The sequence below is a fragment of the Prionailurus bengalensis genome, chromosome A2, assembly GCF_016509475.1.
Source record: "Prionailurus bengalensis isolate Pbe53 chromosome A2, Fcat_Pben_1.1_paternal_pri, whole genome shotgun sequence".
In the NCBI taxonomy this organism is placed as follows: Eukaryota; Metazoa; Chordata; class Mammalia; order Carnivora; family Felidae; genus Prionailurus; species Prionailurus bengalensis.
Window position 1 is genome coordinate 69,754,139 of NC_057348.1, and position 16,014 is coordinate 69,770,152.

At 37.3% G+C, this 16,014-nt stretch overlaps 1 protein-coding gene across 5 annotated transcripts in view; it reads right to left on the reverse strand.

Annotated features, from left to right (window-relative positions):
• Nucleotides 1-301: 301 nt before the first annotated feature.
• BLVRA (biliverdin reductase A) overlaps nt 302-16,014 on the reverse strand; it is a 64,890-nt gene continuing 49,177 nt past the window's right edge. For all 5 annotated transcript variants that reach the window (XM_043588495.1, XM_043588492.1, XM_043588494.1 and 2 more), the window contains 3 exons: nt 8,260-8,367; nt 5,926-6,097; nt 302-1,844 (listed from right to left, as the gene is read on the reverse strand). In XM_043588495.1, coding sequence (XP_043444430.1) covers nt 1,586-1,844; nt 5,926-6,097; nt 8,260-8,367 — 539 coding nt within the window. In that variant the 3' untranslated portion in view covers nt 302-1,585. The remainder of the gene's footprint in view (nt 1,845-5,925; nt 6,098-8,259; nt 8,368-16,014) is intronic.

Below are 16,014 nucleotides of genomic sequence, written 5' to 3' on the forward strand. Positions count from 1 at the left end.
TTTGGAATTGAGCCTGGTTCTATACTGAGATCTGTTTTCATCTATCACAAGTCTTAATTAAATAAAACCAGTTTATACCACTTTACTATCCAGCTCTGGTTTTGACACCCACCCCCACCTCTAATACCAAATATGGCCAATATTTTTGAAATAGCAGTTATCAGGCCCAAATGGGAGACGCCATTGCACTACATTCTAATCACATATTTGCCTCATGCTAGACGCTGTACAACACACAAAAATAGATACAATATTTCTTGGCCACAAAGGATATTTGATGTGAATAATAAAACAAGAGAACTAACTGACCAATATTTATTAAACTGTTTTACATGGCAAATAAAAGAACAACCTTAAGGAGTTTTGGTTTCTACCTTGAGGTATATGGTGACAGAATCATGGAAATCGAGGTAGAAAATAGAGTGCTGACACCAATGACTTCCCAGCTCCTAAACCTCACAATGGGAAGGTAGTAGGCAAAAAGCAAGAGGGAGACATTCACAAAGGCAAGAAATCTAACACAAGCTTCAAAGAAAATGCAACAGGACAACCAATGAAATGAAAGGGAAGATTCCTGGGAATCAGCTCTGCCTCAAGTCAGCTGTGTCTCAACAGAAGCAGTGAGTCTAGATAAGCCAAGGGCTGCAAGTATGAACACATTTGTTGGCTCTTAACGGGATGCCTCCTCCTTGGTCTCAAGTCTCATTTCCTCCTGGAAGTTTTCATTTCTAAACTAGAAAACTGACCATGCCACACAAATAAGAGCCTTCAGTGCCTAAGAAATAAGACCCTAGCTCCTTGATCTGGCTTATAGGGACCCCACAGATTTAATCTCTGGGACTCCCTCCTCCAGACACAATGCTCTAGCAACACTGTTCCCAGGGTACTCACCAGCTTGTTTCTCACTTCCTTCTCTTTGGTCATGTCAGCACTCTGCCAAGAAAAGCCTTCCTCTCACCTGTACACAACTAACCTAGTTATGAAGATTTGGTTTGTAGGTTTTCCCCAAACCTTCCTCCAGATGACCAGGGGCATATCTCTTTTACTGGACCTATTACATTACAGTGACCAGTTTGTATGACTGGTTTGCTTTCGACAAGGTTAGCGAGGAAAGCGGCTATGTCTTATTCATTTTTAGAATCCTTAGCACCTAGCATACTCGCCCAGTGACAGTTTGTTGGGTGAAACATAACTCCTTAAAGCAGGGAAGAGGCTATTTTGCAGTGGTTCAGTGCATGAGTAAGATTTAAAGGCTGGTTCTCATATTTACTATCTGGGTGACTTCAAATAAAATTTTCCAATACACTAATGAAAACAAACCTGGTAATACCCATCTGATAGGGCTGTTGGGAAGAGTAAATTAAATCAGGCATACGAAGCACTTGGCTCAGCTCTACCAAGGTTAGTTCTCTCATCCCTATTACATGTGTCCCAACTCCCAAATATCACTCCCAACACAGCTCGGGACAGTAAGCAAATCCTGTTTGCCCAAGATATGTTTAATTGTAAGAATAGAGATAGAGGTCAACTCTTCATAAAAAGCAAACTATGGTCCCATCTTAGATGTGCCGCATGTTTCCTTCTCTTACTTCTTTGAGTAGCAGTATTTCTGGATTTCTTCTGCAAGCCACAGGCAGTGTAGGATGCGTTTCTTTTCAGCAGCCAGTTCCTTTTCAGAGAACTGGCCCAAGAGTTTCTGGACAAATATGTTTTGATCTTTCAGGAAAATATTCTTATTGACTCCTACATTTGGCATATTCTCCAGGGACCCAGATTTAAAATGGAAGCTTAAATGTCTGTTTCGTTTTAGACCAGGTCCTTTCTCTTCAATCCATGTGAGCGGACTGCAAAAACAAAAGAATCATAAATGTTAGAGATTACAAGAGAGTGCAGGTGGATGTTTGCTAGCCCATGAGAACCTGGTAACAGGTCTGCATATTGTACCTATCTTCCCTGAAGCTGCTGCTCAATGTAGTGGCTCAGGTGGCATCTTGACCTCTACCAGCCTCCCAAAGGCCTTGGGTGATTGTTTCCAACTTCAGGGCCAAACAGTCCTTCATTTAATTTTGCCATCAGGCAAGGGAATTCACTCAATGATTTTGTGTGAACATCAGTTTGTTTTTTCTTGTGACTGTCTTATCTGTAACTTTTTAAAAAAGTTTTTATTTTAATTCCAGTTACTTAACAGTGTACGATATATTAGTTTCAGGCATACAATATAGTGATTAAACACTTCCATACATTATCCGGTGTGTGCATACTGACTGTTAGCACTTTACTGTCAACTGAATAGAGTAGGGCTGAGGATGGGACCTTGTCCACACACGTTCTGGGCTTGGACAACACTTAGCTCCAGACATCCCAACCCAAAACACAAGTTTTAAATTCACAGACCACTCCTCCACTCTTTCTCTCTGCGAGAACTTTCATTTGCAAATATTTGCATTTGTCAACTTGGGCATAGACTACCAACAAAAAGCTTCTTAGGTCTCCCCTTCCACAGGGAGGTGTTTAACCACATCCATATCCCGAGTTTCAGCCTGCATCTGCAAACCCGGTGGAGGTGGTGATTTCTAACTGCTCTCCCCAGGCTCTTAAGGATGAGCAGGCAGGGACCACACTCCTACCAGCTGTCTTTGACAGGAGAGCTGAAACGTGTAACTCTTCTATACATTGACTATCCACATGACATTTGGATTAAAAAAGTATTGTTTATTTTTACAAAGTGTGAAAACTGTTGGTAAGATGGAAAGAACACGGGCTTGAGAATTAAGCTGCACTAGGGTTATTTGGATGACCTTGGGCTCTAAGACAATGACACCTATGTCATTGGCAGGTGAAGACTGCAACAAGGGAAAGACGAGACCTGATGTGGTTTCTAAGACCTTCCTTTCTTGTGCCCTTCCCATGAAGTTTTGGGGAGAAGGTGTCACAATCTGGGGACAGGAGACAGACTGCCTAAGTGTGATTCTCACACAACACTGAGTTCTGTGCCTTTAGCAAGTTTCTTAACAGTGCTGAACCTCAGTTTCCCAGGTGATCATAATAATTCCCACTTAGAGAGTTCGCATAAAGGTTCCATGAGAAAATCCTTGTTAAAGGGCTAGGCCTGTGCCTGGCACACAGTAAGCACTCAGTAAACAGTCTCTAACACCAGCACTTCCACAACAGGAATTCAAGTAATGATCCCTGTCTGGCTAGTCCTTTTATTGTGACCTCTCAAAATCATGTTTCCCACCCCTCTCCCCACCCCCCACCCCCCCTACCCCCCATCCCCGCCAGCCTCTTCCCCATTCCCAGTTATGGTTCTGCTCTATTCTACTCTATTGTTTGAAGGTAGCTATAACTTAAAAAGTTGTGTCTGGAAACAACTGGCACAGGCTCCTAATGTGCAGTTAACAACCCTAGAAAGACATCTACTTATAGTTGAAAGCTGAAACTCAGGCCTGCAGACTGAGTCAAGTTTTGGGGGAGAGAGAGAAAGAAGCCCACAGATCCCAAGCATTCTTCCCAGGCACAGTCAGAAGCCATAACTGCATTTACAGGATAAGATGGCCTTTCTCTGTCACAGAGGACACTATACTAAGCAGCATGTAAACCAAGCAGGGACTTATTTGCTTTGAAGAGCTACATTTCACCAAGTCGTCTATTCTGGAAGTCATTAAAATGATAAGATGAGGGGCGCCTGGGTGGCGCAGTCGGTTAAGCGTCCGACTTCAGCCAGGTCACGATCTCGCGGTCTGTGAGTTCAAGCCCCGCATCAGGCTCTGGGCTGATGGCTTGGAGCCTGGAGCCTGTTTCTGATTCTGTGTCTCCCTCTCTCTCTGCCCCTCCCCGGTTCATGCTCTGTCTCTCTCTGTCCCAAAAAAAATAAATAAATGTTGAAAAAAAAATTTTAAATAAGATGATTCATGTATAAATCAATGATAGCCCATACATAAAAAATTCATATTCAGGTCAGACAGAGTCTAAAAGATAGTAGTTAGATTAGTAAACTAGTAAAACTAAGGTGTTCAATCTATCATTAAAAAATTTTTGATTATGACTCCAATTTTTAAAAATAAATTATTACAAACTCTATCATCAAAAAGTTGGTCTCACTTCTAAAACATTAATCTCCATGGCTAGTTTTGTTTTACTTAACTGAGGTAGGTGACATTAACACTATATTAGTTTCAGCTCATGGCTAGTTTTAAAAGCACATGGTACATGCTTTAAAACATTCCAGAATTTGATAACAAAGATGAACATTAATGCTGTTTATTCACTGCTTTAACGTTGGATACAAATAAATTTGAGACAGGGGCACCTGGGTGGCTCTATCAGTTGAGCATCTGACTCTTGATTTCAGCTCAGGTCATGATCCCAAAGTTGTGGGATTGAACCCCACATCAGGCTCCAGGCAGAGTATGGAGCCTGCTTGGGATCTTCTCTCTCTCCCTCTGCCCCTCTACCCTGCTCGCGCTCTCTATCCCTCTCTCTCAAATAAAATAAATAATAAAATAAATAATATTTTTTTTAAAAAGGGAATAAAAAGAAATTTGAGATATTCCAAAGGTTCTGATCTACCTAAGAAAATTTCTCATATCCTTCCATAGAACATGGAGTCTTAAAAGTCTGAGGAAATGCCAAACATCAAGGATGTTTCCTCTGTTTCAATTTCCTAATCAGTGGACATGACTAATAAATATACAGCTTCACCTATGCTATTGTGGTGGTGTGACAGTAAAAGTACAATCTGTGAAGTAGAAAGTATTATATGTAATTAACAACTTATTATAATATGTTGTTTGCCATCTGTCCCAACCTGTCATCTGATGCCTGCCCCGCCTTTGCAATAATGAGTTAGTCTCTGCTTCCCTCACATCTTATTTCCTGTCAAGGACTGAGAAGAGCACATTTTCCTCTGAGAAGCATGACCTGACCTCTCACATTCCCCTTTTCTGTGCTCCAGAAGCACCCTGAGCTATGTTTAGCTCTGGCTACTGGGGACAGCACCTGTCTGTGGGGATGGTCAGACCATAGCTGCAATTCTTACACTTACAAGGTCAGGGTCCGCTAGTGCTATTACTCCAAATGCAGCCCTTGCAGGTTCCGCATGCTTTATCTTCCTTCATCTGTGACCTCTGCCTTTCCCCAGCAAAGAGGAAACTCCTCAAAATGGACAAAGATCAGGCTTCATTCAGGAACCCAAATACTTTTCTCTTTTTGTAAATACCCAATGGTCTGTTTCTTTTACTACCAAGAGCCCCACCAGCTGGAAGCACATTTAGAAACACTCCAAAACACTTGTTATTTTAAATATTTTATAGAGCCCAAGTGCTTTTCAAGGAGAATTATGAATATGCTTTTGTTTTAAAAGACTTGGTATAAAAAATAAAGAATCAGAACACTTTGGGAATAGTATGACAGAATAAGATAAAGCTGAGAAACAGAACCTTAAATTGTAGTCACAAAGAGGGATGGATATTTGGACACGTGATAAGCAAGCAAGATAAAATGTCAATGGCAAGATCTAGGTAGTAGTTGTATGGGTGTTCACTGCAAAATTCTTCCAACTTTACCATATGTCTGAAACATTCATAATAAAATGTTGGAAAAAATTCAGGTCTCAGGGGTAAACTGGATTTGTTACTTCATCTGATCTTGCTCACTTGTGTGGCTTAGGCAACCTGCTCAAATTCCGTAAGCCTCTATGTACTTGGCAAAGGGGATCATGTTCGTCTTATTTTCCTTCCAAGGCTGCTGTGAGGATGAATAAGGCCAACAAAAGTGAAATCCCAGCACCTACTGTGTCTACAAAAGCAGACAGTCCTTCTGGAGTTGGGGTTGGGGGTCTAGGGCCTCTGGGCTCTGTCTAGATTCACCTTTGTGAACATATGACAATGTCCTCAAGTTTCCTCCTCACAGTTTCTCACAACCTACCGTTTGTTCTCTGTCTCTAAGCACACAGTCATTTTCATATGTTGATCTTCCTTTCGCTCTTCCAAAGTGGCGGATATAAGAGAAAGTTCCCCAAAGAGGGAGACCAGCCAGGTCAGGCGAGAAATGCCACTGAACGCAGGGAAGCCAAACCGCTCTTCTTCCAATGGGCCAGCTGTGGGGAATCACAAATACCATGGGAAGTGGGAAGTAAGGACTGATAGCTGGAGAGCTGAGGGAGCAAGTGGGCAGGTGTGTGGCTAGGTCCTCAAGACAAAGCAACCTTGCCTTACAGCATGATATGCAAGATGACTACTAATATTTAGGTGCCTGAATGAAAACTTCATAAAAGCATTTCTCTTTTTTCTTGTTTACTTGATTCAATTTTCTTAGGAAAATAAAACATTTTATTGGAAACAGCAGTCCATCTAGCTCATAGGATAATAAAAATATTTCAGGCTTCTACTATGCACATGTGGTTTACATATAGTAAACATACACACACATACATACATACCCTCTTCAGTTAGTGATTTAAAGAAGTCTTATAAAAGAAAAAGAACCAAGGTATTTTAGGCCCCCAAGCCTATATTCCTATAAATACCATATAACTAACAATAGGGTAAATGACAATAGGGTGAAGGCACCATGATAGCTATGAAGAAAACAGCAATACTGATAAACTATGTCAATATAAAAAAAAACTGATACAGTAAGTGTTTCCTTAGTCTTCATAATCTCCTACACAAAAGTACATTAAAAAAAATATCTGTGTGAGAAATATGTGTGGTTAAGATATTGCTCCCGACTCTCTCCAGCCCCAATTTTAAACATAACCCAAACTTAAAAGGCTACGTAACCTGTTACGTTGTTTATAAACTAATTCCTTACAAATTTGATACTGACTTGAAAAGAATTCATATTATGACTAATGAATGTTCTCTTTTTTAAAAAAGAGAACAGGGGCGCCTGGGTGGCTCAGTCGGTTGAGCGTCCGACTTCAGCTCAGGTCACGATCTCACGGTCCGTGAGTTCGAGCCCCGTGTCGGGCTCTGGGCTGACAGCTCAGAGCCTGGAGCCTGCTTCCGATTCTGTGTCTCCCTCTCTCTGCCCCTCCCCCATTCATGCTCTGTCTCTCTCTGTCTCAAAAATAAATAAATGTTATAAAAAAATTTTTATTTAAAAAATAAAAAAGAGAACAAGCTATAAATAAAAGCAAAAAAATTTATAAGTTTCATAGACAACATGGTTTGAAGTCACTAGGACCTAAATATCAAAGTTACAAAAGAAAGGTTTCTCCCTCTCAGCTGGTTACTGTCTGCTCTTGGGCTTTTTGGAGAGGACAGAGCAGCCACCAAATGTTTGAGCCATGAAGTCAGAGGCGTGAGCTCCAATCTGGCTCTGCCACAAAGCTGTTTTTGACAACTTTGTGAAGCTATTCACCTCTCTGAGCTTCCTTTTCTCTGTGTGTATAATGGGGGTATAAATACTCACTTTATAGGATTATCATATATGAATTAACATGAACTAATTAATACAGGTCACATACGTGGCACAGTTCCTTGTACAGGTTCATGGTTATTGTTACAACTCTATCATTATTTTAAAAGATGAAGGTGGATTTTAAAAAGAGGTTTCACTGTTATTTTCTGAAAATTCATGAGGAGATAAATGGTTTTACCACTTAGCAATGCCTGACCATGTCAGGGTTTTGCTTCTATAAGGAAAGCCCTCAGGAAAGGTTCCAAATACTCTAGGATATAGCCAGATAAGAAGGTCATCCAAAGAGCAGGAGGCTCCAGGATGCTCATATCCTATTGCTAATGGAGCTCCTCAAATAATGACCAACATAGAGCAAATAATCAAATATAGTGTAGACCAAATATTCTGGGGGCTGCCCATGTCCTTGTAACGTGTTGGAGGAAGAAAGGGGCTATGAATATTGTTTACTCTGCAAAGAGAACAAAAATATTCTCCTCTCCAAGAACCTGAGTCCATGTTCAACCTCCTGTGGAAAAATAGTCTCCAATTTGTTAAGATTTAATGAGGAAAATTCTATCTAAAAGGTTGGGACAGAAGCATTTGTAAGCTTAAGATTTCTAACATACTTTTACCTAAGGTCCACCAAGCACTTAAATCTCATTTGAGGAAAGAAAAAAAAAAAGGCTATTTTTATTGTTTGTGGAAGCATGGGAAGATTATATTAAATTGGCCTTCAGTCACACAGTCTTTAGAAAAAATGAATCCAAATTAACATCCTAGAGAACTAGGAAAGAACCTAGTTAGCTTTCTGGCCTCACCAGTTACACATGACCTGTGATCCCACCTCAAACTGACCTGTAAAGAGGAGAGACCCTTTTAGCAGGTCTTTTCCCACCACTTCTTTTTTCAGGAATGCAAACTCCTCCATCAAGAGTTCAACGTGCTCCTCATGCAAGACCTTTCCTGTCATGACAAAAATGGGAGTAAAAAGGGCAGTCATCATCAGTCATGTATAGATGTGCATCCCAGAGTCTAGGTCTGTCTTCTACCAGCACAGAAGGACACAGCGACTGCAGAACCACCTGGGGTACCACTATACCCTTACACACCCCACCTGGAGGTGATGTCAGTTCTCAACTTACAACAGAAATGAAAGTCTAAGAAAGCAACATGATATCTACCTGCCCCAAAGGCAAGATGAGATCTGGGAAGTATCTGAGCTGAGTGCTAACTTCTCTTCTAGCCAGAATGGGGCAGTGCAGCATAAAAATCTAAGAAACAAGGAGAAGAAAAGCAATTTTGAGGACTAAAGAGAAGCTAAAATTAGACTCTTTATTTCAAAAACTGGAAGAACCAAGTGACTTTTTCAAATTACCCAGGTTGGAGGGTGGATAGATAATATTCGTAACTAAAATTTTGGATTATAAAAGAAAGCTGTTAAAATTTTTTGCTCTGGTGGCTTTTTCTTATCTAGGTTAGAAGATTCATAAAATACCAGAACTGGTTCCCCTTCTTCAATAGTTCTTTATTTTCAACTAATCCCACATGACTATTTTTTTTTAATATATATTCCTTCCATATTACCAACCTCTCTAGGTACACAAAACAAAACAAAACTCAGGAAAAACTTAAAGTACAAGAAAGCTCTTTTGTTCAAATATGTTTTGTTCAGTATTTCCCTTTTATTTTTATTTATTTATTTTTATATCTCTCTGGCTTATTTACTACTTGTTACAAGTTTGTGCCCTTAAACATTATGAATCTTACCCCTCACACATCCTATTCCCTGGTGGTAATCACCATTTCACTGGCTATTTTTTTTTATAGGTTTGACTTTCTAGATTCCACAAATTAGTGATAATCATATAGTGCTTGTCTTTCTCTGACTTATCGCACTTAGCATAATGTGCTCAAGGTTTATCTGTGTTGTTGCAAATGGCAGGATATCCTCCTTTCCCACTGCTGAATAATATTCCAGTTTATATATGTATCACACCTTTTTTTTTTTTTTTTTTTAACATTCATCTGTTGATGGGCATTTGGGTTGCTTCCATGTCTTGGTTATTGTGAATAATGCTACAATGAACATGGGTGTGCAGTTATCCCTTCAATGCACTGATTTCAATTCCTTCAGATATATACCCAGGAGTAGGTTTCTGGATCATCTGACAGTTCTGTTTTTAATTTTTTGAAGACCCGTCATACTGTTTTCCATTTTGGATATGTCAGTTTACATTCCAACCAAGAGTACATCAGAGTTCCTTTTTCCCCACATCCTTATCAACATTTGTTACCTCATTGTTTGAAAATAGCTCCCATAATAGGTGTGAGGTGATATCTCATTGTGGTTTGGGTATGCCTGATGATTAGTGACCGTGAACTCCTCTTCATACATCTGTTGACATACCTGTTTGTATATCTTCTTTGGAAATGTGTCTCTTAAATTCCTCTGCCAATTTTCTAATTGGATTGTTTGCTTTTCCCCTATTAGCTGTGTGAGTTCTTTATATTTTAGATATTAAACCCTTATGACATATATAGTTTGCAAATATTTTTTCCCATTCTATAGGTTGCCATTTCAGTTTACTGAATATTTCCTTTACTGTGTAGAAGCTCTTTAGTTTGAGGTGTTTATGTTTATTTTAGCTTTCTTTGCCTGTGAAGTTGGTGTCTTATCCAAGCTAACACTGCTAAAAACAAAGTCAAGGATTTTCCCCCTATGTTTTCTTTTAGGAGTTTTACAGTGTCAGATAAGTCTCTTTTTCTTATGATTTCATATGTCTCTGATACATTTCAAGACAATTTCTGTGACTGATGTAAGACAGGAGTCCAGTTTCATTCTTTTACATGTGCATATCCAGTTTTCCTAACACCACTGATTGAAGAGACTACCATTTTCCCACTGTATGTTCTTGGTGCCCTTGTCAAATATTAGTTAACCACGTATGCATGGGTTTATGTTTGAGCTCTCTATACTGTTCCACTGGTCTATGTGCCTGATTTTATGCCAGTGCCACACTGTTTTGATTCCTATACCTTTGTATCATAAATTGTAATTTAGGAAGTGTGATGCTTCCAGATTTATTCTTCATTCTCAAGATTGTTTTTGGTATTGAGGGTCTCTTATGGTTCCACACAAATTTCAAAACGGTTTTACTATTTCTGTAAAAATAATGCCATTGGAATTTTGCTAGGGATTGCACTGGCTCTATAAATTGCTTTACAAAGTATGAACTTTAAAAATACCTATCCTTCCAATCCAAGAACATGAGGTACCTTTCCAATTAGTTGTGTCTTCTTCAATCTGTTTTTAAAAATTTTTTATTTAAATTTCAGTTAGTTAACATACAGTGTATTGTTAGTTTCATTATACTGTATGTTTCAGGTGTACAATTTAGTAATTCAACACTTAACATATAACACATGGTGCTCAATTACAAGTACACTCCTTAATCCTCAATACCTATTTAACCCATTCCCACCCCCCCCCCCCCACTTCTCCTCTGGTAACCATGTGTTTGTTCTCTATAGCTAAAAGTGTGTGTTTGGTTTACCTCTCTTTCTCTTTTTTTCCCCTATGATCATTTGTTTTGTTTCTTAAATTCCACATATGAATGGAATTATATGGTATTTGTCTTTTTCTGACTGACTTATTTCACTTAGCATAAACCTCTCTAGCTCCATCCACGTCTTTTTTGCAAGATTTCATTCTTTTTTATGGCTGAGTAATATTCCATCGTATATAAATATACCACATTTTCTTTATCCATTCATCAGTCAAAGAACCTTTGGGTCATTTCCATAATTTGGGTATTGTAGATGCTGCTGCTATAAACATTCGGGGTACATGTATCCCTTTGAATTCGTATTTTTGTATTCTTGGGGTAAATATCTATTAGTGCAATTGCTGGATCTTCATTAATCCCTTTCATCAATGTCTTACAGTTTTCAGTGTACATGTCTTTCACCTCCTTGGTTAAATTTATTCCTAAGTATTTTATTGTTTTTAATGGTACTACAAATGGGACTGCTTTCTTATTTCTCTTTCAGATAATTTGTTAGTATATAGAAACACAAATGATTTCTGCACGCTAATTTTGTATCTGCAACTTTACTTGCTTATTAGTTCGAACAGTTTTTTGGTGGAGTCTTTAGGGTATTCTGCATATAAGAGCATGTCATCTGCAGAGACAATTTTACTTTTTCTTTCTGATTTGGATGCCTTTTATTTCTCTTTCTTGCCTACTTGCTCTATGACTTCCAGTACTACATTAAACAGAACACAGTGGTAAGAGTGGGCATCCTTGTCTTGTTCCTGATCTTGGAGGAAAAGCTTTCAGTGTTTCACCACGAAGTATGAGGTTAGCTGTGGGCTTTTCAATATTTTATTATACTGAGAAACATCCCATCTAAACCTAATTTGTTCAGATTTTTTTTTATCATAAAAGAATTGCCAAATACTTTTTCTGCACCTATGGAGATGATGATATATTTATCCTTCATTATGTTAATGATTTACATACCCTGAATGATGCTTGCATCCCAGGGAGGAACATCATTAAATCCTCGTGTACGATCCTGTTAATGTGTTCTAGAATTTGGCACTAGTATTTTGGTGAAGATTCTGCATCTATGTCCATTATGGATATTGACCTGTAATTTTCTTTTCTCTTAATGTTCTTGTCTTGGATCATGGTATTTTGGTAATGCTGGCCTTGTAAAATGAGTTCGAAAGTGTTCTTTCCTCTTCAATTTTCTGTAAGAGTTTGAGAAGGATTGGTAACAATTCTTTACATGTTTGGCAGAATTCACCTGTGAAGCCATCTCATCCTGGACATTTATATGTTGGGATTTATTATTATTTATTATTGTCATCATCATCATCTAATCCCTTCCTCATTGTTGGTCTGTTCCATTTTTCTATTACTTCATGATTAAATCTTGGTAAATTACATTTCTATGCATCTATCCATTTCTTCTAAGTTATCTAATTTTTTGGCATAAAATTGTTCATAGTAGTCTCTTATGATCCTTTGTATTTCTGCGGTATCAGTTATATTACTCCCTCACTTATTCCAGTCATCTTTTTTTTCCTGGTTAAGTGCAGCTAAAGGTTTGTCAATTTTGTATTCCTATTCAAAAAACCAACTCAGTTTCATTTATCTTTTCCATCATCTTTCTAGTCTCTATTTCATATATTTCTGCTCTAATCTTTATTATTTTCTTCTGCTTTGTTCATTTTCTACTTCCTTGAAATGTAAAATTAGGTTGTTTGAGATCTTTCTCTTTTCTTAATATAAGTATTTACCGCTATAAATCTTCCTCTTAGAAATGTTTTTGCTAGATGCAATAATTTTTGGTATGTTTGTTTCCATTTTCATTCATCTCAAGATTTTTTTTAAATTTCCCTTTCGATTTCTTCTTTTGACCCACTGTTTTTTCAGAAGTGTGCGGTTTACATATTTATGAATTTTCCAGCTTTCCTATTATTCACTTTTATACCATATCATGTGGTCAAATACTTGATAAGATTTCACTCTTATTAAATTTGTTAAGAGTTGTTTGTGGCCTAACATATGATCTATCCTGAAGAATGTTCCACGTTCCATTCTTGAGAAGAATGTATATTCTGTTGTTGGTGGTTGAAATGCTCTGTATTCTGTACATGTCTATTGGGTCCATTTGGTCTAAGTGTAATTCAAATCCATTATTTCCATATTATATTTCTATGTGGATGATTTATCCATTGTTGAAAGCAGGGTATTGAAATCCTCTATTATTGCATTGCTATCTACTTTTGTCTTCAGATCTATAAACTATTTAATGTATCTAGGTGTTCCAATACTGGATGTGTCTCTCTCTCTCTCTCTCTCTCTCTATATATATATATTTCTTATATATATATAATATATATATTTATATATATATAATATATATAAATATATATAAATATATATATATTTATATATATATTAAATATATATATATATTTCTTAATGTTTATGTTTATTTTTGAGACAGAGAAAGACACAGCATGAGCTGGGGAGGGGCAGAGAGAGAGGGAGACACAGAGTACAAAGCAGGCTCCAGGCTCTGAGCTGTGAGCACAGAGCCTGACACAGGGGTCAAACTCGTCAAGTGCAAGATCATGACCTGACCCGACGTCTGAAGCTCAACCAACTGAGCCACCCAGGATGCCTATTGGATGCCTAAAAATTTACTATTGTTACAACCTCTCAGTGAATTGATCCCTTTATCTTCTTTATCTCTTGCTGCAGCTTTTCACTTAAAGTCTATTTTGTCTAATATCAGTATAGCTACTCCAGCTTCTTTTGGTTTCTATTTGCATAGAATATTTTTCCATCCTTTTAGTTTTGGTCTATGAGTGTTCTTATAGGCCCCATATACTTGGATTTTTTTTTTTTGTAACTCATTGAGCCACCCTATGTCTTTTAGTGGAGAATGTAAGTCATTTACATCATTGATAGGTAACACTTTTGTCTTTTAACCTATGTGCTAGAGTTCACTATTGCAATATTCAGAAAATTAACTATATATTTATATATTTACCTTTAACAGTGAATTTTATACTTCCATATATTTTCATGTTACTAATTCACATCCTTTCAGCTTGAAGAACTCCCTTTAGCATTTCTTATAAGGCAGATCTAATGATGATAAATTACCCCAGCTTTTATTTGCTTGGGAAAGACGTTATCTCTCCTTCATTTCTAAAGTTTGTGATTGACAGTTCTGAAGTATTCTTGGTTGATTGTGATTTTCTTTGAGCACATGGAAGGCCTGTTGGGCCTTCTGCTGAGAAGTCTGCTGACAGCTGTATCAGGATTCCCTTGTATGTGGTGAGTCTTTTTTCTCTTCCTTTTAGAATTCTTTGATTTTTTTGAGAGCTTGACTACAATGTGATCTCTTTGGATTAAATCATTTTGGGGACACTTGAGCTTCATGTTCCTGGATGACTGCATCTCTCCCTAGTTTTGGAAAGTTTTTAGCCATTATTTCTTCAAATAAGTTTTCCCTGTCTTTTGCTCTCCTTTCTCCTTCTGGGACTCCCATAATGTGAATATTGTTTCAATTGACGTTGTCCCATAATTCACATACACTTTCTTTGCTCTTTTTCAATTTAATTTCTTTTTTCCCACTGATTGGATAATATCAAGAGACCTGTCTTCACATTCATAGATTCTTTCTTCTACCTGATTGGGCCTGTTGTTGAAGCTCTCTACTGAATTTTTCATTTCATTCACTTATATGCTTAAGCTCCAACATGTATTTGTCTTATGATTTCTCATTTTGTTCATACATTGTTTTCCTGAGTTTGTTTATTGTTCTCTTGAATCATGCTGAGCTTCCTTCAAATAATTATTTAGAATTTTCAGGTAACTTGTGGATTTCCACTTCTTTTGTGTCAGTTATTAGAAAATTATTGTGTTCCTGATAATGTCATGCTTGTTTTTTTTCCTATTTCTGATGGCTTTTGCATTGATGTCTGTGAATTTGAAGCAGTCACCTCACTATCTTTCAGCAATGTTTTGCGGTTTGTCATATATAGTTTTTATTATCATGAGGTAGTTTCCTTCTATTTATTGTTAGTTTGTTGAATACTTTTATCATTAAAGGGTGTTGAATTTGGTCAAATGCCTTTTTCTGCAACAATTGAGATGATCATGTGGGGTTTGTCCTTCATTCTTTTAATGTGGTGTATCACATTCTTTGTTTTCATACGTTGACCCAATTCTTGCATCCCAGGAATAAATCCCACTTGGTCCTGCTGAATCTAGGCTGCTAACATTCTGATGAGAATTTCTGCATCTGCAGAAACCAGATATACTGGTCTTTACTTTTCTTGTAGTTAACTTTGTCTGGCTTTGGTATCAGGCAATGCTGGCCTCATATAAGTCTGGAAGTGTTCTTTCCTCTTTAATTTTTTGGAAAGTTTTGAGTAGAATTGTTGTTACTTCTATAAATGTTTGGTAGTATTTTCCAGTGAAGCCATCTGATCCTGGGCTTTTCTAGTTAGGAAGTTACTGTTTCAGTCTTCTTACTAGTTATAGGTATGTACAGAATTTATGATTCAGTTGGTATTTTTTCTGTTTTTAGGAACTTATCCACTTACTCTATGTTATCCAGTTGTTGGAGTATACTTGTTCATAGTAGTCTCCTGTAATACATTTATTTCTGTAGCATGTCATAATGTCTCCTTTACACTTCTGAGTTTATTTGAATCTTTTTTCCTAGTTATTCTAGCTAAGAGTTTGTCAATTTTTTAAATCTTTTCAAAAGATTTTAGTTTCTTTGAAATTTTCTATTTTTTATTTATTTATTTATTTATTTATTTATTTATTTATTTATTACTATTCTAATCTTTATTGTTTTCCTTTTTTTCTGCTAACTTTTGATTTAGTGCAGTCTTCTAGTTCCTTGAGGTGTAAAGTTAGGTTGTTGACTTGAGATCTTCCTTCTTGTTTAATGTGTTTACCACAATAAATGTCCTTCTTTGTACTGTTTTTACTATATCCCATATATTTTGGTATGCTGCATTTTCACTTTCATTTTCTCAAGATATTTCTAATCACTCTTGTGATTTTTCCC